The 25560-nt window shown below is 50.6% G+C and overlaps 1 protein-coding gene across 8 annotated transcripts; it reads left to right on the top strand.

Moving 5' to 3' along the window:
• The first annotated feature begins 75 nt into the window (after nucleotides 1-75).
• Nucleotides 76-25349, top strand: DENND2C (DENN domain containing 2C). Of its 8 annotated transcripts, none has more exons than XM_058855699.1 (19): nucleotides 76-347; nucleotides 6645-7567; nucleotides 9056-9204; nucleotides 9744-9856; nucleotides 10218-10385; nucleotides 13036-13132; nucleotides 13825-13869; nucleotides 15479-15660; nucleotides 18012-18121; nucleotides 18568-18637; nucleotides 18976-19053; nucleotides 19812-19952; nucleotides 20603-20751; nucleotides 21136-21313; nucleotides 21637-21678; nucleotides 22985-23090; nucleotides 23882-24121; nucleotides 24435-24521; nucleotides 25077-25349. In XM_058855699.1, exons 1-19 carry the CDS (start codon nucleotides 279-281, stop codon nucleotides 25106-25108), a joined length of 2979 nt encoding a protein of 992 aa, XP_058711682.1. In that variant the 5' UTR covers nucleotides 76-278; the 3' UTR covers nucleotides 25109-25349. The 8 variants fall into 8 exon arrangements, 6 of the variants coding, with proteins under 6 accessions (XP_058711682.1, XP_058711684.1, XP_058711685.1 ...); XM_058855701.1 differs by lacking the exon at nucleotides 76-347 and adding an exon at nucleotides 417-2498; XM_058855697.1 differs by lacking the exon at nucleotides 76-347 and adding an exon at nucleotides 4839-5333.
• Nucleotides 25350-25560: the final 211 nt, after the last annotated feature.

Genomic DNA, 25560 nt, shown 5'->3' with positions numbered 1-25560 from the left:
GAGTGACAGCCACGCCAGCCAATGGGAGGTGGCTCTATGTGCCCTGGGGCGGGGTGAGGGTGGGCTCTCGAACTGTGTGACAGCCACAGCAGCCAATGGACGGTGGCTCCGTGAGCGTCCTGCGGGAGCGGGCCGAGGCCGCGGAGAGACAGGACGGGGCGCGGCGGGGCGGGGCCTCCTCCTGAGTGACGGCCGCATTAACCAATGAAAAGCGGCTTCTGGCTCTCCGGGGCGGAGAGAAGGCGGGACCACGACTTGAGTGATGGCCACAGCAGCCAATGAGAGGTGGTTCCGTGCGCGCCGTGGGCGTCCTGCGGGAGCGGGGCCGGGAACGGGCCGAGGCCGCGGTGAGACGGGGCGGGGGGCGGCGGGACCGGGCGGGGGCTGCTCCGGAAAGGCGAGCGGGTGCCCCGGGGGTTTGGGGCTTCCCGCAGGCGCGGCCGGTCTCGGGGCTGCGGGCTCCGAGGGGTCCCCGTGTCCCGGCTGCGGGCAGGCGGGCAGCGGCCGGTGCAGCATCTTCCCCGAGTCTGACGGGCCGGAGGAAGCAGGTGCTTGCTCCAGCTGCCCGGGAGGAGACCCAGCTCGCAAGGGGAGCCGGGGTTGGGGTGGGTTCGTCTCTCCTTCTCGTCCAGATGCCTGCAGGGAGGTCGCCGGGCGGAGGCAGCCGGGGGTGTCCGGTGGTGGGCACAGCCGCACACACGGGAGGGCCCCTCTGAGCTCGGGGAACGCTTCTCCCGCTGAGGGCGATGGAGCCTGGGCTGCCCAGGGCTGCTGCGGTGTCTCCCGCAGGGAGATCCAAAAGCCTTCCTGCTGTAGGTGCCCCTGGCTGAGCAGAGCAGGTCACTCCTCCAGAGGGTCTCTGCCACCCCCGCCACTCTGAGTCTATACAGTTTTACGCAGTGCTGGACTCTGGTGGTTTAGGTCTCACTGGATATTTGGACTGTGTTGTGCGTGGGGCCGGGTGGTTACAGAGCTCCTTGGGCACCCTGGAGCAGTCTCCGCTTGCCTTCCCCAGTTCACTGCATACACACACCTTCTGTTCCAGTGACCGTGGCTGGACACGGCCTAGCTGAGAGGGTACCTGGCTGTGACAGAGACCAGACACTCCTCTTTTTAGTCCAGGAGCAATTCCTCCTGGCAGCCGGGACTGGTAGCAGCGAGGGATGGAAGGAAAGCAGAAGAGAAGTTACAGGAAAACCAGTCCCTGAAAATGTATATTTGTATAAGTGTATTTGAGCACTGGTGGCTGGAGGATCTGAGTGACCTTGAGTCCTAGTGCTGTCCATTCATACTTGGCAAATTTTTATCTCAGTCTTCCGCTTGTAATAATATAATATGGATATGACTCAGTGGGCAGCTCTGGAACACATTATCTGAATGGTGTCTGAGAGGTTTTCTGCTGATGCCTTGGTCTGCATGCTTTGAACTTCCTGGGGCAGCTGCCTCGGTGCTGCTGAGACATTCCCAAAGGAATGAGTGGCTGATTGTGGCCCCACACAGCCTGTCTGGGGTGGCTCATGTAAAGCCACACAGGCTTTGTGACTTTCCTTTGGAATCTCACTTCTGATGGTGGCACCAAGGAACTGCTCCAGGATAAGTTGTGTTTGATTTTTAACTCCATGTCCAGCCTGTGTCTCAGTTCTTGTGTGCAGCTGCAGCATTCCTGGGGCTGGCAGCCAGCCCGGGGTGTAGGGGCTGAGTCAACTGCTGTTGTCAGTATTGCTACCCTGGGCATTCAGATGCTGTGAGTCAGGTTAAAAAGCCACGACTTTAAAAATAGTACACTGTGGGTTTCTGTCCATGTGTCCACTGGTGTAGCAGCCTTCAGGGCTTACATGTTGGAAGTGGTCTGGTTTGAGGTTTTTTGATATCCTGAGGAAGAACTTGCTTTCAAGAAGTTGAATTTCATCACTTTAGAAAAAGGCAGCCAGTAGAAAAGTTTTAGACTGGCAGAGGCCAGACCTAACCTCCTTTTGCTGTGTAATTTGGATTAGCAGCACATTTTCTGTGTCCAGGGGCTGTGGCCGTGGATCTAATGAGGCAGAACTGCTCCTCAGCAGGAGATGCAGCAGCATGGAAGGAGTTAATACCTCGTGGTTAGAGTAGCTTTGTATCGAGATGGAAATGACTAAGCACACTGCATTCCTGAAGAGTTACAGATTTTGATATAAAATCTGCTTGTTTGGTACTGCCCATGTCTTTGAGGCATCAGCGTGGCAGAATTGTTCAGAGGAGCTTTAGGGTTGTTCTGGACAGGAACAGAATGGGAGTAGCTGAGAGTTCTGGAAGCGGTCCTTTCCCTGCAGGAATGAGCTGCCAGCTTCCCTAAGCTGCAGAAGACCAGAAACTGCTTTTTATTTGGCTACCGACACAGGAGGCTTGGCGACAAGGACTCTGGGGTGGTTTAGGACTGCACAGCTTTCACAAAAGGACTGAGATTGCCTCAGAGCTGCACGGGCTGGTCCAGGCGGTGTTTGTGCTCCCAGGAGCAGGACAAGGTAAGGTGTCAGTGCCTCTGCTGCAGGGTGCTCTGGGTGCTGGGGGTTCCAGCAGCATGGCTGGTGGGGGGCCATGACCTCAGCACTAGACAGGGATTTATTCTGGAACAGCACTGGCAGCTTTCTCTCCTTGGGAATGTGGTTTCAGGAAATGGAAGTGTCTCAAGGCTTTGCATGGAAAATGGGTTGTGTTCTCTCTGGCTTTCAGGGCTGGAAAAAGAGTCAGGGCTACCTGTCATGTGCTGTGAACGTGACTTATTCTTCTGCTTTGGAAGCTTCCAAACAGTGTGGATCAGAGAGCAGTCTTTTGGCAGAAATGGATGATGTTTTGTCTAGAAATTATTTTCCCCCAAACTGCTGCTTCCAGTGAAATGATTCAGTATTCTTAACTACACTGATCTCCTCTAAATCCTGATGCAGTAAGGATGATAAATTTGACCTCTCTGGAAATACTGGGAAGCACACTGGAGCCACTGAAGGAATTTGGAAAGGGAGGTCAGGATGAAAGCAGTCACAAGTCTGGTTATTCTGTGACAGGAATGATTTGTATAGTGTTTGATACAAGTGCTGGCTGCCTGACCCAGGTGGTCTCTGCCAGCTCTGTGTCCCTGAACTGTGTTTTAGCGTGTCCTGGACTGCATTTAAGGATTACTTAACTTGGATCATACCACTCCACTGTGCTCTTTCTTCACCAGAGATCAGTCTCTACCCTTGCCTGGGCTCACGTGATGAGCTGAGATTAAACACCTGGTTCTTGGTAGCAAGCCTGGGCAGGTGAAAACTGCATTCCTCTCCTCCTTGGATTGGTATTTTGGAAGAGACAGTCCAGGGAGCATCACTGAGCAGGGAGAACTTTAAGCTTGTGCTTGGTTGTCTGTGGATCCCATTCCTGCATGTCCAAGGCCAGGTTGGACAGGGCTTGGAGCAACATGGGACAGTGGAAGGTGTCCCTGCCAATGGTAGGGGGTGGAAGGAGATGAGCTTTAAGGTCCAACCTAAACCATTCTGGGATGCTGGAATTCCATGTGCTGGCCAAGGCTTAGCTTCTCCTCCACGTTTCTCAGCTCCTGGCTGTGCCTTACTATGGGAACAGGGTCCTGGGCAGTGGGACAGGGCAGGAGCATTAGGCCTTGATTTCGACCATGGCTTGAGATGAGGAAGCAGAAATGGATCTGGCTGGCTGGCTGAGGAAGCTGCAGCACAGGCAGTTTTTGTTGCAGCCTTCCCAACGTGAGCTGTGGCAGGAAGGATGTGGGGCGGGCTGGCAGCCAGCAGAGCTGCCCAGCTTGGGCACAGCAAGGATGGACCCAGCAGGAAAACTGTGCAGGGCTACTCAGTGTGCAGTCATTTGTCCTCATGGATGGTGTTGGATGTCAGGAAAAGGTTCTTCTTCCCCCTGAGGGTGCTGGGACACTGAACAGGTTCCCCAGGCCCAGCCCCAAGGCTGCCAGAGCCCCAGGAGAGTGCTGTGCAGGGCCAGGAGTTGGACCAGATGATCCTTGTGGTTCCTTTCCAAGCATATTCCATGGTTCTCTGTGGATGTTTTGCCAGGCTGCTCCCAGAGGAGCTCACAGCTGGAGTGTTTGGAGGAGAAAGCAGCCAGTGCTGTTGGGAATGAAAGCAGCTGTGGGCATGGACTGTGTGTGCTGTGGGAGTGCTGGACTTGCTCAGTGCTGTGGATAAAGCCTTGCTTCACACTGCGGGGTGCTTTGGCTTCCTCTCCCTGTGCCAGTCCTGCATCCAGAAGTACTGTGTTTGAGGGCCTGGCAGGCACTGGAGGATCCTGGTGTGAAGCTGGGCTGCTGAGGAGGCTGTTTGAGCCCTGTCCTGCCCTGGCTGTCCCCAGCAGAGCCTGTCCTTTGCCAGCTGGGTCCTGGGGAGTGTCCTGGAGCGCTGGAACAGCAGTTCAGTGGCACAGCAGAGGGAAAGCTGCTTTCCTGTCTGCTAATCAGGGCTATGCAGACACACATCGAGGAAGGATGGCTCTGCTCTGGCTCAGGATGTTTTGGCAACAATGCCTATTTATAGGAGAGGGCAGGGGCCTCTCGCTGGTGTGGGAAGAGGGTCTCCAGCGGCTATGGAAGCACTGAGGACAGGCTGGAATGCTGATGAGGGACAGAGAGCTGATGATGGAGCAAATATCCCCAGCTCGGGGCTTACGCAGATTGTCCAAGTTTATCCCATTCACTGCTGAGTGGGAGAGTTACTAGCAGCTCTCTGGGACAATGGGCTGAGCAGATCCAGCCTGCAGGAACTCACGCTGTGGAGACAGGGAGCTTCTTCCCACAGCAACAGTGCTACTTTGGCAGAGGGGGTGAGTGCAGCAGAGCCAAGGCTTGATGCCACGTATGCCCAAACCATCCCTGAACAGCCTGGGAGCCCTGGGATGTCCTTGACCAGTGAGCTTTCTCACTAGTGCTGTCATGCGCTAGATCTGCCAAGGCCAGTGCTTTGCTTTTAATTGCACTGCAGATGCCTCTGCCAAGCAGATCAGCAGCTCCAGGGATAGCCCCGAGGTGTGGAATTTGAGGTGTGGCACCAGCAATGGGCAGGGTGTGGGTCTGCTGTGGTGGGGGCTCTCCACACCCAGCCTGGAGAGTGGGACATGACCCCTTGCCAGGCAGGTTTAAGCTCCTCTGTCTCCCAGCTTGGTTTGTTGCCCATCCCTGGCTCTGCCCGCTCTGCCAGGCTGTGGTGACTCAGTGCTCGCCGGGTGTGGTGGCTCTGGCTGTGGAGGACATGTGCCCAGGGTGGCAGTGGCAGCTGCCAGGCTCTGTCAGCTGGAACCCGAGCACGGCTTACTGTGATGCTGGCCCCTGGTCCCACCTGGAGCAGGTCTGGCTGCTTTCTGCAGGGATCCTCTGCTTTTATGCATGTGTGGAATTCTGCTGTGTCCCTGCCTTTTGCAGGAAGACTTCTTGGTGCCAGGGCAATGTTACCAGAGCCAGTGTGACCCCTGAGCTGAGCACTTGTCTCTACTGCAAATGGAGATTGTTAAATACAGCTGGAGGGCTGGAATTTCTGAAATGGGATAATTGCCCAGAGAAAGGGAGGAACGGGGCTCATTAGAGCCTATGAGCTGCTGTCTTCTGTCCAAGATGAATTTTCACCTGTGCTGGCATATCTGGGAATACTGGGGATGCCTTGTGAGCTACAGGGAGAGCCAAAGAGCTCCAAGGCTCAGGATTCAGTCTGTACTGAGGCCATGCTGGACCTGCAGGTGCTGGATCTGTACAGCCACCCCAGTTCTCCCTGGTGGTTTCACCTGCATTCCTTGCTGGATTATCTGGAGGATGTGTGCTGCATCTCCTGGATCACATGTGTGGGAAGTCTCAAAGGACACAGCTCCTGTTTGTGCAGGCTCTGCCTGGGTAGGAGAAGCCAGAGTGTTTCTTTAGCATTCCTTCTCTGCTGATCTAAACACGGCACAATTTTTCACTTGAAGATGAGAACTCACCTGTTTCTTCTGCCTTTTGAAACTCCCCTGGCTGCAGGCCACAGGCTGGGCACCACTGCCCTCCCATCTCTTGGATGGCAAATTTAGGTCAGGTGTTGACAAACAGAACACCAGGCAGGTTTTCACTTGTGTTGTGGAGCAAGAGAGCACTTCTGGGAGGAGGATGCATTGCCAGAGTCAGGCTCTTTCCCAGCCACCACAGCTCTTCTCGTCCTGTGAAGCAGCAGCTCCTCTCTCAAGAAGCAGATGTGGTTCCTTCTAGAGCTGCCCTGGTGCCTCCTGTCCTGCTATGTCTCTGCTGAGTAGGGAGCTCAGGTGCCACAGGGATTTGTCTGATCCCTGAGCATCAGGAGGAGCTGCACTCCTGCAGAAGGGCTGGCTGAGATCCATGCTGCTGTGTTCCTCTGCCATTAAATAATTTCCTTGAATCTGGATGCTTGGGTTCCCCCAGGGTGTTTTGTGCCTGCTGCGTTTTTTAAGCCAGTGAAGTGTCAGCTCCCTCTTGCTTGCCCTCCCAGATGTGTGCACAAACAGCCCTTGTGGGGAATGAGCTCTGGAAGCCTGTCCTGAGCAGGTGATGGATGTGATTTGGGGAGGAATGTTCTGCAGCAGTTTCCAGGGAGCAGCTGGGGGTTTGGGGTGGGGAGCACTGCTGGGGTGTAGCTGACAGCTCTTGTTTTTGCCCGCAGGTTGGAGCAGCCAGCCCGGATTCGGTGACAGCGCTGGGCACTTCCGAGTGTGGTGCCAGCTTTGATGTGCTCAGGACACGGGAGGACGTGGCCAGGGCCGGACATGGACTGTTTGTGAGCACTCTGGCCCCTGCCATGCACCCCACGGCGGCTGGGGACAGCAGCTTCTCCCGTGCGGCCATGCAGACCCTGTCCCGCAGCCACTGCCGCAACATCAAGCAGAAGATCTCCCAGTGGGAGGGCAGGACACGGGGCTGCCCCAGCAAGGAGAAGCAGCAGCCAAAGGACTTTGGAGTAAAGTATGATCCCAACTGCAATGCACTACCCAAAGTGAAGCCAGAATGCACAGGGAATGGCAGAAAGGCTGGGTCCAAAGATCCAAAGAGCCTGGGGCTGGATTTCAGGGAAGATGCACGGAGCTGCTGGCAGACTGAGGACTGTGGTGGCCCAGCTTCTCGAGCCAAGCAGAAAGGAGAGGGGCAAACAGGATTCCTGGCCCTGGGGGTGGCACTGCCCCCAGGGAACTTCTATACCTCACAAGCTCTGTGGAGGAGAGCAGATCCCCTCCTGCCTGACAGAGCCCCTCCTGTTTCCTCGGACCTCCAGAGGAAGCGAGGCAGCTCTGGCTGCACGGAAAGAGAACTGCAAATCAAAGGAGTGGACACTTTCTGCGGGGCAGAGAGAAGCTTGAGAAACATTTACTCTGAGGTTGAGGGGCAAGAGGAGGAGCCAGCTCCTGATCCACCACCCAAACCCCGCAGGACTTTCCGCTACCTGGCAGAGAAGGGTGCTGGTGCTCGTAGAGATCCCAGTGCCAGTAGGGAAGCTGCCCTGCAAAAGCAGAGTGGAAGTGACTTGGTGTCATCCTCCAACAGCCCTGAGAAGAAAATAGCCAGCAGGAGGATCAGAGGGAGAGCCCAGAGGTACATAATTCATCTCTCATGTCTGAAACATTTCCTTAAATCACATTCTAGATGGGTTTGAGCAGCTTGCTTGGCATGATGTCCTTGTGGAGGTGCTGCTAGTGATGGTGCCTCTTTTCATGGGGAAAGGATGTTCCTGGGTGAAATGTTCCTGCTTTTGCTGCTGACATTCTTGCAAAGAAGGCTCCAGGTTCCAAACAGAAGTCAGCCCACACCTTAGAATAGAGTGGAGTGACAATATGCTGGCCCCAGGGAGAGACTTGCCTGCTCCCTGCCTGCTGATTGCCCTCAGCTGCAATTTGGGGATGGCAGTGTAGCTTTCTCTTGAGGCACTGTGGCTGCTGCGTGTTTGGCTTTCCTGGGAGAGGATTCTCTTGTTGCTTAAGGCTGGAGGCTGTGGGTACTGCTGTTGTAGTAGGTGTGGCTGGTTCTCCCTCTTTCCCATACCCTTCTGAGGTGGCTTGATGCAAATCCTGCTTCCAGGTGAGCTGCCTGTGCTAGGCTGGTGTGCGCAGTACCAGCAGAGATGTGGCTTGAGGTTCTGAAACCTTCCACTGTGGCAAAGTGTGCAGCAACAACTCACATTTTATGATGATGATGGGCTAAATCCCTGCCAGCTCCTCTGTGACCTCAGTGCCTTAATTTCAAAATAGTGGCTAAGTGGATGGAAATGGCAACCCACAAATGCATGAACACCCTGAGCACGAGTAGGAGAGGCCAGTAGGAAGCAGTGCCCTAGTTCTGAGCTGCTTCAAGTCTGCAAAACATGGTTTGGGTTCTTGCTTGTGGCAGGATGGATCTGGCCATACCTGCTTAGAATGTGCTTGGCCATGGAGCCTCCTGCTCCCTTTATTACTTAACAAATTTCACAGATTAAGTGAGCAGGACTCTCTTGGTGTGCTTGTGTTGATTTGGATAATTTTCTTCTTGGCATCTTGTGTGATGCTGAGTTTTGGAGTTGTGATGGAAGTATTGGTAACATTGTGCTCACACAGAGCTGGGAGGGGACACAGAGGGGACAGCTGACCCCAGGGATGTTCCAGACCCTGTGGTGTTCTGTTCAGCAGTAAGAATTGGGGTAGAAACAGAAAGAGGGGGACATCTGGAGTTTGTGTTCCCAAGTCATCGTTGCACATTACAGAGCCCCTGGACATGGCTGAACACCTGCCTGCCAAGGGAAATAGAGAATTAATCCCTTGTTTTGCTTTCCTTGCTTGTGGAGCTTTTGCTTTACCTTCCAAACTGTCTTTATCTTGACCCATGCATGCATTTTCTCTCTCTTACCCTCTGATTCCCTCCCCCATCCCACGGGGTGGGAGTGAGGGGCTGAGCTGCTGCTTGGGGTTAGACCTCAACCCTTGGAAATGTGAGCCCAGAGTGGAGCACCCATGTGCTGGATGGTCCCAAGGAGGGCCACACTTGCGTGTGGACTGCAGACAGCAACTCAAGCAGGTGCCTTTAGAAGAAGTTACACTGGTTTTCCTCTAGGAAATCTTTTGAGTTTGAGGACATCCAGGGCTTCCGCAAGCAGCCGGCAGCCAGCGGCTCCCACAGACCTCGGGAAGAGACAAATGGCACTGCAGGATCCAGGCTGGTCTACACTCAGTCTGAAGACAACATCTACGAGGACATTATCTGTATGTGTCTGTGCTTCTGGGGGTGCCCTTACTGTGTTTAAGGGTGGCAGTTGTGCTGGGGAGGGAGGAGTGAAGGTGAGGGTGCATTCAGGCCCTTCCCAGCTCTGGGATTTTTAAGGTCTTCCCCATCTGGGGTTCTTTGTTGGTGTTGACGTGCACATGAACAGCCTGATTTCAGATGTCATGGGAGGTCACTGGAGTTGGCCTGTGTTAAACTGATTTCTTTATTAGCTCTTGGATTGCTTTGCTTGAGTGTTGCACAGAGATCAGTGTGAACACTGCCAAAATGATCTGCTTCGCAGTAGAGCTGCTTGCTCTGCAGGGGAAGAAGTGTTTTGTTCTGCTGAGTCCATGTACAGTTTTCCAAGTTGATGGCAGTGGGTTAGGATGTCCATGGGAACCTCATCCAACTCTAAACAGGTCTCTCAGACCCTGTTAAAGCTTGGCAGACAGCTGCACACTCTCCCTACTTATATCCCTGGAAAAAATACAGGGCTTTATCTCCTTTCATAAACCCCTCCATCCAATGCTTTTTCCAGGTCCTACAAAAGAAGATCCTTATGAAGATATCAGAGCACTGCCCTTGCCCCTGTGGAAGGTCCCATCTGTCTGGAAGCTGCCCCCTCCCCGGAGCATCAGCAGGGCTCCCAAGGTAGGGTGGGGGGATTAAAGGGTCAGGTGTTTGCAGAATCATTCTCACAAGGGTCCTCGTTTGTGCTCACCCCCAGCCTCACATTCCACACTGCAAGTCATTGGTTTTCCTTATTGTTTTATTGCTTGTTATTAATGTAAATAATGTATAATGTAAATAATGAACAGCCATGGCAGCTGGTTAAGCTGCTAGGGAGCAAAAGAGTAGGAGCAAGAGAGACTTGGTGACATGCTTGGGTGGGAAGGTGGGATGGAGAGCTCGGTAGAGCAGATTTACCAGCTGTAATCTGACTCCTCTTCCTGTGACCTTGGTCCAAAGCTCGATCTCACACTTCACTGTCTCTTCTGCTTCTGTTTTCCAGCCTCCCCCAAAGCCTCCCTTCCTCAGTCGCAAGTCACTGGAGCTGAAGCCCTCCCAGACAAGTTTCCAAGGGAAGATGGGGAAGGAGACCTCCCTGCCTGTCACTCTGTCTGAGTGGAAGCTGTTCCGAGCAGTGGAGGCTGCTAGCAGGAGAAAGAACCTGCCCTGGGTGAGATTCAAGTGTGAAACTTCACTTCTTGCCTGGCATTTCAAGCTCTTGCTGCTTTGCAAGTGCTTTGTAAGTGGCCACAGAGCTGTGGGCCAGGCAGGTGATTGCTGCTTGGCACTGCTGCTCCAGCCATTCCCTCTCCAAGTGGCAGGGCTGGTGTTTGGGGATCTGGGTGCCAGTCCTAGCTGGGACAGTGGTGTTTTTGTTGGCCAAGAGTCGGCAGACAAAGTGCTCAGTGTTGACCTGGAGGTCAGGGCTGTGTGTGAACACAAGCCCTTCCTTGTGCTTGGTCACCTAAGCTTTGTTCCCAGTGTTTCCATGGAAGTGTGATGGTGCTGGGCTTGTGCTCTTGGACAGCTACAGGGGCAGCTCTGTAACACTGTGTGGATGTGTCCCCTGCTCCCAATGACTTTCCAGACTGGTTCTGGTGTTCCACTGCAGGCCTTGAGCTCTGGGATAGTTGTGGGGCCCTTGGTTACTTGGAATGTTGGCCTGGAATTCTGGACTGGCATCAGGAATTGCTGTTCCGTAGTTTAAAGGTGCAGAGGAAGTCTCAGGGCTAAGAGCATTTCACAAAGCCTCCTGTCCCTTCTGGCCTCTCCCTCCTGCCTGGCTGCAAAGACAATTATGCTGCTGAGGCCAGAGGGGTGAGGAAGACTTTTAATCCACCTTCACACAGAGGACTGTTCTGACCCTCCTTTGGTGCCTTGGGAAGGTTTCTAGATCCTCATGTTGGTTACCAGCTCACACCCCTCAGGGATAAAAGGCACCACATGCTGTAGAAGGGCAGCTGCAGTGCACTGTGGTGGCACTTTGTGCACGGGACTCAAATTCCAGTTGTGGTAGTGGCAAATACTTATTTTTGCTGTGGTAAAATCATTTCACTTCAGCAGATCTTTATTTCATCTGAAAATCACGTGTATTTGCTCAGATTGCACAAGACCATGAGGTAGAGTTGGACAGCTGCAAAGGACTTTTCAAACCTTTTAAAGTGCTTTGGAGTATCAAGTAACTTCTGTCTGTGTTTTTAAACAAACCCTAGGTCTGGAAAATCAGGAAGGAGATGGCAAGATTATAAAAATGCTTTGATGGAGAGTATCTCTCATTTGGAGAGGGAAAATAAAATGTTCTCCAAAAGCAAACCTATTCCAAAAATCTGGTAACAATTTACATGCAGGAAGAGCACTTTACTCCCTTTGCTCATGAGGAATTGAGCCAAGATTGCTTGAGAGGTTGAGAAAAGGACTGGGGTCTAAAAAGACAAAACCTTTTGCCTAAGAAACACATGGCTGCCTTAAACACGCCCAGGGTGGTGACTCAGCTGCACAAAAATCAGGACAGAAATGAAGATCTTCTAGCTAAGGCTGGATAAAAAGGGAAAGAAGGCAGGTTTGGCAGGAGGAGCACTGCTCTCTGCTGTGGGCTGTTTGTTCCCTGCAGCCTCCTCGTGCTGGGAGGGCTGTCTGATCCGAAAATGGGGAGAAATCGATTGAAAACGGAGAGCCTAAGCCTGGTTTGCTGATGTGGGGGTTAAACACTTGAGCTGAACAAACAGGTTCTCTTTAATATATTTCTTTTTATGCTGTATTTGTGATGACAAATGGCTGGGCCCCACCCTCCTGTGTTCAGTTTAATGAATTCTTGAGGCAGGAATGAACTTGACCTGCTCTCTGCATTTAGGGTAAATCCCTCTTCACATGAAGTGAAAGCCGCCTTTGATGTGGGGAGTCAGGAGCCCCTGGGGCACTGGAAGGTGAGGGGAAAGCACAGAGCAGGCTGTGCCAGGGACACAGAAAGTGTCAGGACTTTGGCTTTAAGGCTGTTGTGACCAGTGGAAGGAGGATTGCCAGCAGCAATGCAGAGTGTCAAAATGCTGACCCTTCTTTCATGTCTGTGGCTTAGTCTGCACTGGGCTGTGCTTTTTCCCAACTTTTTTCTTCCAGTGGACCAGGTGTGTGGTCCTGCACCACAGACCCATTGTTCTGTCTTCATTTCAAAATCACAGAATGGTTTGGGTGGAAAGGCCCTTAAATTCCACCATGGGCAGGGACACCTTCCGCTAGAGCAGGTTACTCCTTTGGTGAGTACATCATCCTTTCATTCCAGAAAACACCTGGGACAGGGCCTGTGCTTAGAGCAGCCTCACTTGTGCTAAGGAGACTTGAGCTGATACCCAACTATAGCAGCAAACTCCAAAAACCAACCCCCAAGCTACAGTGAGAGAGCTCTGCTGCTTTTTCTGGGCTTGGAAGGAGTTGGGATGCTGGGGAGCATATTCTGAGTCCTCTGTGCTGGAGGGTTTATAAGATGCTCTTGCAAGTGCCTTTGCATAGAAAATGGAGATCTGATGCTAGACAGTTTGTCACTTCTATTTGGGAAGGCAAGTGTGACAATTTCCAGAATGCTTGTACAGTCTGGTGTCAGCTTTAAGCTGTGCTGACAGGGATCCTTCTCTTGCAGCAGAAATCTGTGCTCATTCTTTATCCAGTGAGCTGGGTTAGAAGGACTCCAGCCTCTGAGCCAGGGTTCTTGCAGGATTTGTGCAGCTTTCCCCAGGTCCTGGATGGTGGCTGCTGGGCTGCCCTCCTGTTGGCACCTGAACCCTTCTCTGGACCCCCACATTAACTTCTGCTTCTGCTTTGGATTTCAGCTGGTGCTAAAAATACAGGAGATCTTTGATTCCAAGCGGGGAAAGAAGAAGGTGAAGCTGCTCAGTCCTTCTGGGAGAGAAGCAGCTCCAGTGAAAGGTATTGGGCTCTCCAGCACCACTGTCTGTGCTCTAAACACCTTGAGTGGCACAATTCCTCTGTCCCTGGCCTGGTACCACCGCCTCATGCTGACACAACAGTGACTCATGGCTGGAATTGAACTTTCAGCTCAAGGAACACTTACCTAACCCAGATTTAACAGTCACAAGTGGAGGATTCTGAGCCTGGAGAGCTGGGCTGCTGGTTAAAAGTACTTTTTTTAAAAAAAAAAAAAAGATTAAAGCAAAAATTCCTTAGAAAACCACTTGGCATCAGAACCACCTCTGACTACTGCAGTCATTGTCTATGTGCCTTGTTCCGATTGTGTAGCCACAGTAGGGTCTTTATAGTTACTATGTTCAGCAGCTCGGTTCAGTTTTATAGCAGCTCCAACCAACCAGCTGGTTTGTGTTCTTTGCCTGTGTTCAGTTGACCTGCAGGTCATTCACTGGCAGCACTGGCTTGATATCAGCTCTGCTTTTTGAAATTTGCTGTAATGTGATGTAATGACATTTTTGAAATCTGTTGTAACACATTTTCCAGCTGCCTTTGGCTGATGCTTTGGGCAGGATTGGTGGGCAGCCCTAAGGGATGTTGATCTGATGAGTCTCAGGTTCTCTCTCTTTCCCAACTTTGGGTGTTGCCCATCTTCCTTCTGCGTGGCTAACTAGTGAAAACTATGTGTGTTTCAGGTGAAACCAGTGGGAATGAAAGCGATACGGAAAATCAGCCCAAAAGTGAGTGAATCACAGGGGCTGGTTCTGTCCCCACAGCACCCTTGGCTGAGGCCCTGGTGGGATGAGCACGCTGACGTGTGGGGATCTGCTGAGACAGGGACAGGGAGCCTCTCAGAGGCCACATGGCCAAGCCTGTTGTCTGTTACTGTGACAAGCCAACCTCTGTTTCTGCCCTTTCCCCTGAGCCCTTGAGGTTTAATGCCATTAATCTGCCAGTCACCAGAAGCAGATTCATTTCTGGGCTGGTAGTGTGGGTTGTGGCAGATTGTTCCTGATCACCTCTGCTGCTGCTGAGTGAGGTTATTCCACTCCTGATTCCTACCATGTAATGCTGTGCAGTGTCCTTCCCTCTGGGGAGAATTAGCCTGGGTATTTGTGTGGTTCCAATGTCCTGAGTTTGATCATAGACCCAAACTCCAGACCTGAAACACCTACTTGGTTTTAGCTGGTTTTAGCTTCCATCTGTAGACAGATTAAACACAAAGATCTGACACAGGGTTCCCAGAGCAGCTGTGGCTGCCTCTGGATTCCTGGAAGTGTCAAAGGCCAGCTTGGATGGGGCTTGGAGCAGCCTGGGCTAGTGGAAGGTGTCCCTGTCCATGGCAGGGGGTGGCACTGGGTGGGCTTTAAGGTCCCTTCAACCCAAATCTTTCAAGGATTCTATGAACTATTTTACGTGTTTCATTTACTTGGAGGGAAACATTCAAAAGGCTTTAACTTGGAATGAAAAGTGAAGTTCCATTTCTTTATGTTAAGGAGAGTAGTGGAGAGTGAAGAATCTCAACAGAAATTGAGTCACTGCCTGATGGAAAAGTTGTTTGAGAGTGTCTAGAATGTGTCACGGTGCCTGGGCCACAGGAATTCCTGACATCAGAGGGCTGTGCCTGTGCTTGTGAGCCTGTGCTGACTGTCAGGAGAGCCCAGCCTGAGGGTGTCTTGGCCAGGGAGCTGCCTCTGAGTGCCCAGTGGTGTTTGGAGTGACTCCCCGAGTCCTGGCAGCTCCTGACCTGGTGCAGCTGGGCTTCACTCCCTGGTACCCCGTTGTGTCACTCTGAGATATGTAAGAACATGAGGGCAGCAGGAGAAATTTCAGTATCTGTCAGGGGGGATTTACAGAGCTGCTGCCAAGTCAGTGCTCCCTGTCTGAATCACAGAATCCTGGAATTGTTTAGGTTGGGAAAGACCTCTAAGGTCATCAAGTCCGGTCATCAACCGAGCACCACCACCATGCTCACCACTAAACGACATCCTCAAGTGCCATATCCACACATGTTTTAAACACCTCCAGAGATGGTGACTCCGCCACTGCCATGGAGAGCCTTCTCCAATGCTTAACAACCATTCCAGTGAAGAAATTGTCCCTAATATCCAATCTAAACCTCCTCCAGTGGAATCTGAGATTATTTCCTCTTCTCCTGTCACTTGTTCCCTTGGGGAAGATCCGCTTTGTGCATGAGGAGCTGACACAGGCACCCCATATCCCATGGAGGTGGGGAAATCCACCCCTGCCTTTTCCCTCTCTGATGGCAATGCTGAATCCTCTTCTGTGCCCTGTAGGTGTGTGGCAGTGCCAGCCACAGGCTGGTTTGGGATTTATTCCTCTCCCCAGGTCACCACAGGTGCCCGAGGCACTCGGCCTCCAAGAGGAACCCGCACTACCAGACCTTGGAGAGGGATCTCATCGAGCTCCAGGAGCAGCGGCTGTTTGAGCTCTTTGTGGTGGTGTCCCTGCATAAGAAGGCATCTGAGGTCACCTACACACCACACATCATCCAGCAGTTCCCCAGCAAGGTAAGAGCTGTGTGAAAATCTGCTCAGGGAACTGCTCAGCTCTGTGTTTCCCCTCCTAAACTACACTGGTCAGGATCTGGGCTTGGAATGTGAAGCACCTTGCTCTGTTACACACCTAGTGTGTAGTGTCAGGAGGTTCTTTGCTATAATTTCTAATGACCCCTGCCTCTCTGCCACCACTGTCTGCCCTGCAGCAGCCAGGGAGACAGGGGAGATAGATTAGCTTATCAAAGAAGAACCTAAAAATGAGGCTTCTTCCCTTGCTGAGATGGCAGTTACAGCTTTATTTCTTGGGATCCTACGGAGTGAGGTCGCAGGAGGGAAAGAGGAAGAGGTATCGATAAGCACCCCTTTTTGAAGACAGGGGGAAAGGGGTGGAGGGAATTCACACAACCAGTAAGGGGAACTGGAGAGAACAAGATAAGGGAAAGAAACTTACAATTCTACATTTTCGGGGGTACATTTTTTGGGTCATACCATTTTTCCTAGCTGCATTACAACAGTTCTTGAATGTGTGTCTTGGTAATGAGTTTATTGACCTTTTTGAACTAGGAAGACTCCTACGTAATTCAAATTTCATGAAGCCATGAGGTATTTGATACCAGCTGAAGGAGAGGAAGGAGAGTTCTGTCCCAAAGCTGGCAGGAATGTCATCCTGGCAGTCTGTCCTTTATAAACAAGGAGTGAAGCACTGATGGTGCACAGGAACTGGAATCCCAGGGCTTTTGTGCTTATTTATACTGTTTTGAAAAAAAATAATAATAAAATGACAAAGCTGTTTGTACAAGCCCCAAAAACCAGGAGAGCTGTGGAAGTTAAAGGGCTGTAGCTAAACCAAGCCCTTTGAAATAAGCTGTTCAGCCCAAATGGGTGACAAAACCAGTGTGTGACAGAGTTATAGCTCAGTGTCCTAAGCTGGGAAGCTGAGATGGAGCCTTGGTGTTTCTGTGGTACCAAATTGAGAAGAATATTCAGTTGTCACTGTCTGGGTTTATACCTGCTGCCTTCCACTGAAAACAGAGCCAGGAATTCTGGCTGTGCCATCAGGAGAAAGCCAGGGATTATTGAGGAATCTGCATGTCATCCACATAGAGATGTCAGATCCATTCAGGGGAGGTTGTGTGGGACCCCAGCAGGTCCCACAGTGTCCCAGTTCCTGCTGCCTAAAGAATTTGTGTGCAAATAACTACAGTGTTTTAAGTGTGTAAATACCTTGGGTTCACAAGATGGATAAGGAACTACAGCCAGAAGGAGTGCACAGTGTTAATTTAGTGGGTAAAACTGATTACTCAGAAATAATATCTGCTAAAAGTGCAAACTTTAGGGTGTTGGGAGGAAGAAAGGAATGCAGTAGATTTGGCTTTTCTCTGGTGCAGCCTCCCAATCTGTCCATTGCCTTTGGGAAGGGCACTGCAGGGCTCCCCTACCGCTCTTTACTGGCTTTTATAAAGGCACTGACACAAAAAAATATTTTCTCAGTATTTATTTATCCTCTGCTCAAATAGAAGTGTTTTGGTGAGTGACTTTAGATGGGACAGTGTGTCAGATTGGGTATCTCCCTTCTAATATTAGCTTTGCTTCCGAGTAATCTGCTGTCACCCTCTGCTTTGGGCTGTGTGCCTAGGGACATCTAAGCTTTTGTACAACTGTTACTCTGTGAAAATGCTGTTCTATTTTCCTAACACTTTGTGCTGTCACAGCTTGGGACACTGGAATAGCCTGGATGTGCTGAGTGCCTAAAATCAACTTTACGTAATAAACTTTCCACTTCTTGGGGGCATTTCCTACTTAAATGTGTAAAATTTCCTTACATTTCTTACAGAGCCTCTTATCTGAACATCTTTCTTTTGCCCTTTCTGGTCAGCTTTGAGCATGGAAAGTGTTTTGGAGTCCTTGAGGGATTTGATTTCAACCCACATGTAGTGTGGCTGGAACATGTGGTTCAGGGACAGTTTTGCACTTCAGTTATGAGTGATCTGCACATCAAAAGCTGAACACATTCCTGTTCCTATTAGTGTTTTCAAATCTCCCAGGGGTAGAACCAAGGCAGGCTGACCCAGCCATCATTTGAGGGGTCATTTCTACATTCATTTTCCAATAAACATAGCCATGCTTGTAGATCCTTACTCCATCCTTACAAAGCTGTGTCATTTTACAAAGGTGCAATCAGCAGGAAAAATGCAAGGGGGAACTGGGAATCTGCTAACAGTCAGAACGTGTTCTTCTGTACCTGTGCATTAGCTATGTAATGGATCAGCCTTTGGAAGTGTCAGGAAGATGCTTTCTGTATTTTAAATGCTGCAGCTGTGCACCAACTTCAGTGACTTCAAATGCATCTGTTACCCCTCCAGCCTGAACATCCCTTCAGACCATCAAAGGATACTGAAGAGAGGCTAAAGGTCATTCCCAAATTCTGCTTTCCAGATCCCAAAGACTGGTTCCCATCATCAGACCTTAAAAGGTAAAGACTTGGTTTTGAATACTTGGGGCTGAGACAGGCAATGCTGAAAGCTTTGGAGTGTGCCTGAGGAGCTGCAGCCAGAGCAGGGGGGAAGGGGAAAGGATCCAGGAAATCTCTGTGGTAGGAGGAAAGGTGAGGTATGGAGCTGGGGTAGAGGGCTGCTGCTGCCTTTCTTGTAAGGAGGAAGAATTTGTCCAAGGCCAGCTCCTGGGGCTGGAAGTGCTTCTGCTGCTCCTTGGCTGAGTGGGGAAGCAGCTGGGAAGGAGGAGAGATGGAAAAGCTCATGGGGTGCAAGTTTTTATCCTGAACAGATCCCAAAGTCCTTGTAATGATTGTAATCGTGCCTTGGCCCTTGTCAGCATGACCAGAAGGACTTTTTGTGCTTTGTCAGTCTCTCCCCTGAGCTCTGTGGTGGATTTAACCCTGACTCTGCTTTGGTTCCCCAGTGAAACCTTTTCCTTTGTGCTGACGGGGGAGGACGGCAGCCGCTGGTTCGGGTACTGCAGGAAGCTCCTGGTGAGCATCTCTGGGAGGGAGGGGCGTACAGAGAGCACTGTCTGGGCACTGTCAGGACATGACTCAGGGCTGCTTTCCCACGTGGGTTACTCATCCTGTGCTGCTGTGGTGGTGGCAGCCCTTGGGATGCAGAGAGAAGGGTCGTGATGTTGCCCAGAAACAGTGAAATGGGCTCTGGGCATGAACCAGCTCCTGGAACTGGGTGTTCCTTGAGAGTCTTCATAGTTATAAGTGTAGGGGAGGCTGCAGCAGAAGGAATTCTGCAGATCAGCTGCAGTGTGGGTGCTGGGTTGTTCTTGCCCCACTGTTCTCAGCAGAGCTGTTGCTTTGCCTTTCAGCCAGAAGGGAAAGGGAAACGCCTGCCTGAGGTGTACTGCATCGTGAGCCGCCTGGGCTGCTTCAACCTCTTCTCCAAGGTGAGCTGGCACAGCCTGTTCCTTGAGCCCTGACAGTCTGCAGGCTCCTCAGAGTAACTGGATGCTTCTGTCAGGCTTAGTGATTGCAGCTCATCCCAGGAGAGTGGTGCTTCCTCTCTGTCATTGCTTTGAGCAGGAAATAATATACTGGTGCTGAGCCTTGTCAGCCAATACACAAGTCCTTCAGCAATTACTGCAAGGAAGGGCCTTCTGATACCTGGTGTTACTGAGGGTGCCCCTTCATCCTCTTCTTCTGTGACGTGGAAATGGAAAATCATTTTGGGACAGGGTTGGATCTCCCCTGTTTTTTTGTAGCACCGTGAGGAGGGCAAATAAAGAGGTGAAGACTGGGAAAAGCTGCTGCACATAAAGGGCAGTTATTGCAGAAGAGCACAGGGACAAGCTTTGATGAAAGATGGTTCTGATTGTTGGAGCAGCGTTTCTAGAACAGCATTTCAGGGAGGTTTCTTGGTGAGGGGGATGGGGTGTTGCTCCTCTTAACTTCTCTAAATAATGAGAATTGGATTATTACATACAAGACATTTCCTTCCAGTAGCAGGAGACTGGAGAGTTTTGCTCACAGGAAGCTATGCCTGTTTGATTGTTCAGACATTTGAGATGAATTTCACAGGGGTCCCAAGCGAGGTGGGAGAGGGCTGTGGATCTATGCTGGAGCCTTCTCCGTGAGAATGCTCTGCTGGGCTCTCCCCTCTGGTCAGCAGCAGCAGTGACCCAAGGCCACCTGTGTTTCCCTGCAGATCCTGGATGAGGTGGAGAAGAGGCGGGAGATGTCCCCAGCCCTGGTGCATCCCTTCATGCGCAGCGTGATGGAGGCCCCGTTCCCCGCCCCGGGACGCACCATCACCGTCAGGAGCTTCCTGCCAGGAGCAGGAGATGAGGTAATGCAGGTCAGGGTGAGCTGCCTGTTCTCTCTGGGGTCTCTGGAGCACAGATGCTCTTTGCAAACTGCACAGTGCTGCCTGGATATGATTAGTCTGAAGAAAACATCCTGGAGTTGGAAGGGAGGCTGTCCCAGAAACGTGGGGACAGCTGTGGAATCATCTACTGTGGAAGTGATTCCCTGCTTCTTAATGAAGAGCTTCAGGAGCACTCTTTTGTGCTGCCCCATGCCAACTGTCTGAGATTCTGTGTAGAATCATGGATTCAGAGAATATCCTGAACTGGAAGGGACCCATAAGGATCATTGAGTCCAACCCCTGGCTCTGCACAGACACCCCAACAGTCCCACCCTGTGCATCCCTGGAGCAGTGTCCAAAGGCTCATGGAGCTCTGGCAGCCTCAGGACTGTGCCCATTCCCTGGGGAGTCTGGGCAGTGCCCAGCACCTTCTGAGGGAGAAAACTTTTCCTGAGATCCAGCCTAAATTCCCCTGGCCCAGCTCCAGCCCTTCCCTGGATCCTGTCCCTGGTCCTGCCCCTCAGGAGGAGCTGCAGCCTGTGGTGAGCTCTGACCTCAGGCCCCGTGCTGCAGGATGAGGGTCCCTGCTCTGGGCTACTCCTCCAGCTCTCCCTGTGGCTGTGTCCTCTCAGGTGATGGAGCTGTGCCGCCCCTTGGACTCCCGGCTGGAACATGTTGACTTTGAGTGCCTCTTGCAGTGTCTGAGTGTCTCCCACACCATCCGGGTCTTTGCCTCTCTCCTGCTGGAAAGGAGGGTCATCTTTGTGGCTGACAACTTAAGGTAAGAGATGAGTCTGAGTGGTTCTTTCTGAGGAATGCTATCACTGGATATTATTGTTTCTTCTGCCTTTGGACCTGTCCCATGTCCAAGCTTGTCTAGTTTTGCAATTAGTTCCATTTGAAAACCTTCTGCACTCCCCACACAGGAGTGTGCATGCCTAGAATTTGGAGTATGCTATTTACACAAGAGGAGATAAGGGAATGTTTCCTTTTTGCCTCTTTATCTGGGGTTGATGGTGGTTTTAGCTCCCCATAACTGAGTTCAGAAGTGGCTGCATGGGGCCTCTGCTGATGCACAGACTGTACACGAGTGACACCTGCCCTGAGCATTTCCAGCCTGAAGGTGACACTAACCACCCTCCCTGTGCTTCTCACACCTCTCCAGCACTCTGTCTAAATGTGGGCATGCTGCAGTGGCAACACTTTACCCCTTCACCTGGCAGCACACCTACATCCCCGTCCTGCCAGCTTCCATGATCGACATCGTGTGCTCTCCGACCCCATTCCTCATTGGCATCCTCTCCTGCTCTCTGCCACAGCTCCAGGACCTGCCCATAGAAGAGGTGAGGATATCTGAGACACAGACAGTGTCAGTGGGATGAGGTTGACCTGTCTGGAATAATATCTAGATTCTGTCTGAGTATAAACTCTCAAACTTCTCTGAGCCACTTGGTGAATTTGCCAGATAAATGTCAGGATGTTCCAGCATTATCAAAAATAAATAATAGTCACTGTTCTCAGAGATAGGCTGCATTTATGCAGCCTGTGATTTGTGTGTGATAGCCCTATTTAAAAAACATCCCACATTTAAAAAACAAAAACGTCGTTTATTATCTATATAGTAACATAATGGTTATGAGTCAGTGTGTTTTCTATGTCTCCCCAGGTTCTGATTGTTGATCTTTGTGCTGATAAGTTCTTGCAAGAGGTGAGTGAAATAACAGTACCAGTAACTCATGAGTTTATACCAGGAAAAGGCATCAATGAAAGAAACTAATAAATCAGGAGAAGCTGGTGTTCATATGGAGACTCCAGTGCCTGAAGGAATACCTTGTAATCCTTTGGAACTGACAGAGAAGGGAACAGGCTTACAAATCTTTGCTGCAAGGTTGAGGTTGCACGAGGTGGAGAGCTCTGCAAAGTCACAGATGCTGCTTGTCTGAGCTGAGTTTACAGACTATTGGTTTCTTAGGTGAAGGGTGTTGCACTGTATTAGGAACAGTGATAGTGATGACACAAACTCTCAAGCTTAGTTGCCAAAGAGAGCATGTTTTATTCTTCAAGATCCTATTTTATAGACAGTTCTGAAAAGGTCTGAAAGGGTAAAACTTTCATTGGCCATCAAACCAACACATCACGATCCTTGGACAGTTGGGAACAACACCCCTCGGGCATTTCTTGCAAGTAAACAAAAAGGAGACAAACAACACCTGCAAAGGTTATTTTCCTTCTCCAAGGACTGTTTGAGTTCCTCCTCATAATTTCTCAGGCCCTCAGGCTAGTGTGAGAAGGTTCTGTGACTTAGTTTCACAGTTTTATACCTGCCTGATCTCTCACATTCAGCATCCACAGAGGGGGAATCCCTAAGATTCTCTGCTGCTTTCTGTCTGTTTCTCCCTGTTCTGTACAGTACTTTCTCCTCTCTCATCCAGCTGGGGGGTGTTTGTTGGTTTGGGTTGTTGTTTTTCCCAGGAGTGACAGTTTAGGAAAAAAAATTATCACAGTACACTTGGGGCTCTCTGCTGAACTTCCTCAAAAGTACTTCTGCATCCCCAGACAAGTAGCTATAAAAATACTGGGGATTTTGTTACTAGTTCAAGATATTTGCTTCTTCTTTTCCTTGCCTCACTGTTCTGTTTTGCATTGCAGCCTGCAACTGGAGAAAGGTATTAAAGGATTGGGGGATTTTTTAAACCATATTATTGAGACCCTTTATTATTTCCTCAACAGACTTTGATGGTTTTTGTTGTTTTACTGGTGAAATAAGCCTGAATATGTGTGGTGGCCAGATGTGTGTGTGACTCTAATAAAATGTACTTGGGGCATGCTGAGCAAATGTGTTTAATTTCTGTGGCTGCAAGATAAATATATTGTCCCCCTTAAGATATATCACAGAATAACTCCCCTCTAACTGCTTTAGGCATGTTATGAATATTTCTAATCTACCCCCTGGTTCTCCTGCTGATGGGAGTAAAACAAAAGTCCTTCCTTGGCTGTCCTGTTTCTGTCTGTAGGTATCAGATGAGGATGAGATCCTGCCCTATAAACTCCAGGCTGCACTTGTACAAATCCTGGAAGAACGGAGTGAAATATTGTCACATGGGCAGAGTGACACACAAGGTACTTTCTGTGAAAAAGTTTCTATGGAAAAGTGTTATGCCATTAGCAGATCTCTACCATGGAGTTGATAAAAATGAGAGAATTGAAATAAATGCTAAGAAGTGGCATTTTAGCTGTTTCCCTGTGATCTTGCTGAGAACATCTTGTGAATGTGTGCTGACAGTTCATCTTTTCACAATTTATGTGTGCAGAACTGTAGTTTCCTTTGGGCCAACAGCATCAATTCCTGCACTTTGAATTTTATGATATTTTTCCAAGTGGCAGAGACAATGTTTTTCTCAGAGAATGTAGAAAATTTCTGTATTTTAGAGGGTAATCTGGCCGATCATTTTCAAAGTTGAACTGTTTTATACATGATTCATCAGATAAGGAAGTGTGAGAAACTTAAAAAGCCCTGAGTGGCTTGAGAGAATGGCACCAGCAAATTATATAATTCCATAAAAACAAAGTTTGTTTTCCAGAGAGTTTGTCTTCTGTAGTTTGCCTAATTCTTGAAGAGATTAAACTTAGCCTGTTACGAGCTGGCAGCTCATTACGCACCAGATGTTTGACAGGGAAAATGAAATTATGGGTGTTTTAAATTCTTGGAAAGCTTTAGAACCGAATGTGTCCCAAATGCAGCAGAAAGTTGACATTGGGAAATTGAATATTTGAGCTGAGACTTCTTTGATATCAATCACCTGGAAGTTCCTAGTCTGAGACAGCCAGTACAAAAAGTGACTGAGCTCTCTAAAAAAGCCACTCCTTCTTTAGGAGAGGAATGACCCAAGTGACAAATGTCCTCCCTACAGGTGACATGACCCTGAACTCCCTGGTCTCAGAGGCTTTTGTGCAGTTCTTCGTGGAGATTGTGGGGCACTACTCCCTGCACATGAGTGTGACGGAGAAGGGGGAGCGCGTGTTCCAGCGGGAGCCCTTCCGCAAATCCCACGGCTCCCGCACCGTGCGCCACTTCCTGCACTGCTTCATGGAGACCCAGATGTTCGCAGGCTTCATCCAGGACCGGGAGCTCAGCAAGAACCTGGTCAAAGGTAGCTGTGGCATCACCTTCCTGTTTCAAGTGTGCTTCACAGACTCCCTTTTGAAGTATGATGCCATCTGCCTCTGCTGTTGGAATTCTGTCACATGGAACAGCCCTGTGCCCTTCTAATTACTCAAAAGAATTGTGTTGATAAAGCAAAGAACTTCTGCATCTGTCTCCTTTCTCCTTGATCCTGCAGCTTGCACACACTACATGCAGGATTTCCTTTTGTAGCCTTGTTAATCATGATGCCACATGCTAAAAGATGGAGTAGCTCATTTGGTGATTGATTTTTAATTTTTTAATTTTTTTTTTCTCTTTAGGCCTTTTTGAGGTTCGTGCCTTGGAGTATTTGGAGAGTATTCCAGAGACAGAACGAACTGGAATGAACAAAATCCTTCGCAGTCTTGGTAAAGGAAGACCCCTTACTTTTGTTCATTGTTAGTTTTTTTTTAATTAATTGTATATATTGAATAATTAATTTGTTACAAAGGAGAGGAAGGCTTCTGCACTTGTATTCCCTTGTTTACATTTACTGCTTCAGGGGATATTGAACACCATCTAAGATTTTTCTTTTATTTTTAAGCTTTTGTATCTTTAGATAAAGTTGGTGGGAGTTGCTGCTCTGAGTATTTGTTCCTTAACTTTGGTCCTGGCTGAGGAATTGCCCAGGGGACAGAAGTTGTGTCTGCTGGCAGAGGTGGCCATGTGTGGCTGTTCACCTCAGCCTGATGAGTCCTGGAGTGTCTCCAGCTCACAGAATCCCACAGGGTCCCATTCCCCGCAGTGATTTGGGGGGAAAGGACCAGTTCTGGTTCTCCCACCATCCCAGGCTGCTGCAAGCCGTGTCCAGCCTGGCCTTGGACACTCCCAGGGATCCGGGGGCAGCCACAGCTGCTCTGGGCACCCTGTGCCAGGGTCTCCCTCCCTCGCCTAAAGCTCCTAATGCTGTTTTTTCTCTGCAGGCAGTAAAATGAAATTCCTCCAGAAGAAGTGACCGGGCGCTGCTGCGGGACAGCGGCGGGAGGGGAACCCCGGGCCGGGCTGAGCTGTGCCCTGGGAGGGCCGGGCCAGGCCGGGGGCTCCGCGTGTGCTGCGGTAACAACCAGCGCGGATCGATAACACCTCACGGATCGATAACCAGCTCCATGGATCGATAACAGCTCATGGATCAATAACATCGATCCAACCCTTCACGTGTCTCTGTTCCTTAAGGGGGCGCGGCCGCAACGGGAGGAGCGGGGCCGGGAGGGGGGAGCGGGGCTGGAATCGCACCGGGAGGGGCGGGGCTAGGCCTAGAAGCGCTCTGGGAGTGGCGGGACTGGGCAGGAGGGGCAGGGCCGGGGTCGGAATCGCACCGGGAGTGGCGGGACCGGAACCGGAGTCAAACCGGGAGGGGCGTGGCCCGGGCTGAGGGGAGGGGCTGGGGGCAGGCAGGAGTGGGCGGGG

The sequence above is a fragment of the Poecile atricapillus genome, chromosome 23 (genome assembly GCF_030490865.1).
Source record: "Poecile atricapillus isolate bPoeAtr1 chromosome 23, bPoeAtr1.hap1, whole genome shotgun sequence".
In the NCBI taxonomy this organism is placed as follows: domain Eukaryota; kingdom Metazoa; phylum Chordata; class Aves; order Passeriformes; family Paridae; genus Poecile; species Poecile atricapillus.
This window is presented reverse-complemented; position numbering and strand designations above follow the sequence as displayed.

Coding starts and splice junctions, on each gene's coding strand:
- DENND2C (XM_058855697.1), top strand. CDS start 5,043: ATGGGCAGGGTGTGGGTCTGCTGTGGTGGGGGCTCTCCACACCCAGCC. Junction 20,752..21,135: donor TTTGTGGCTGACAACTTAAG/GTAAGAGATGAG, acceptor ACACCTCTCCAG/CACTCTGTCTAAATGTGGGC. Junction 24,122..24,434: donor CAGCAAGAACCTGGTCAAAG/GTAGCTGTGGCA, acceptor TTTTCTCTTTAG/GCCTTTTTGAGGTTCGTGCC.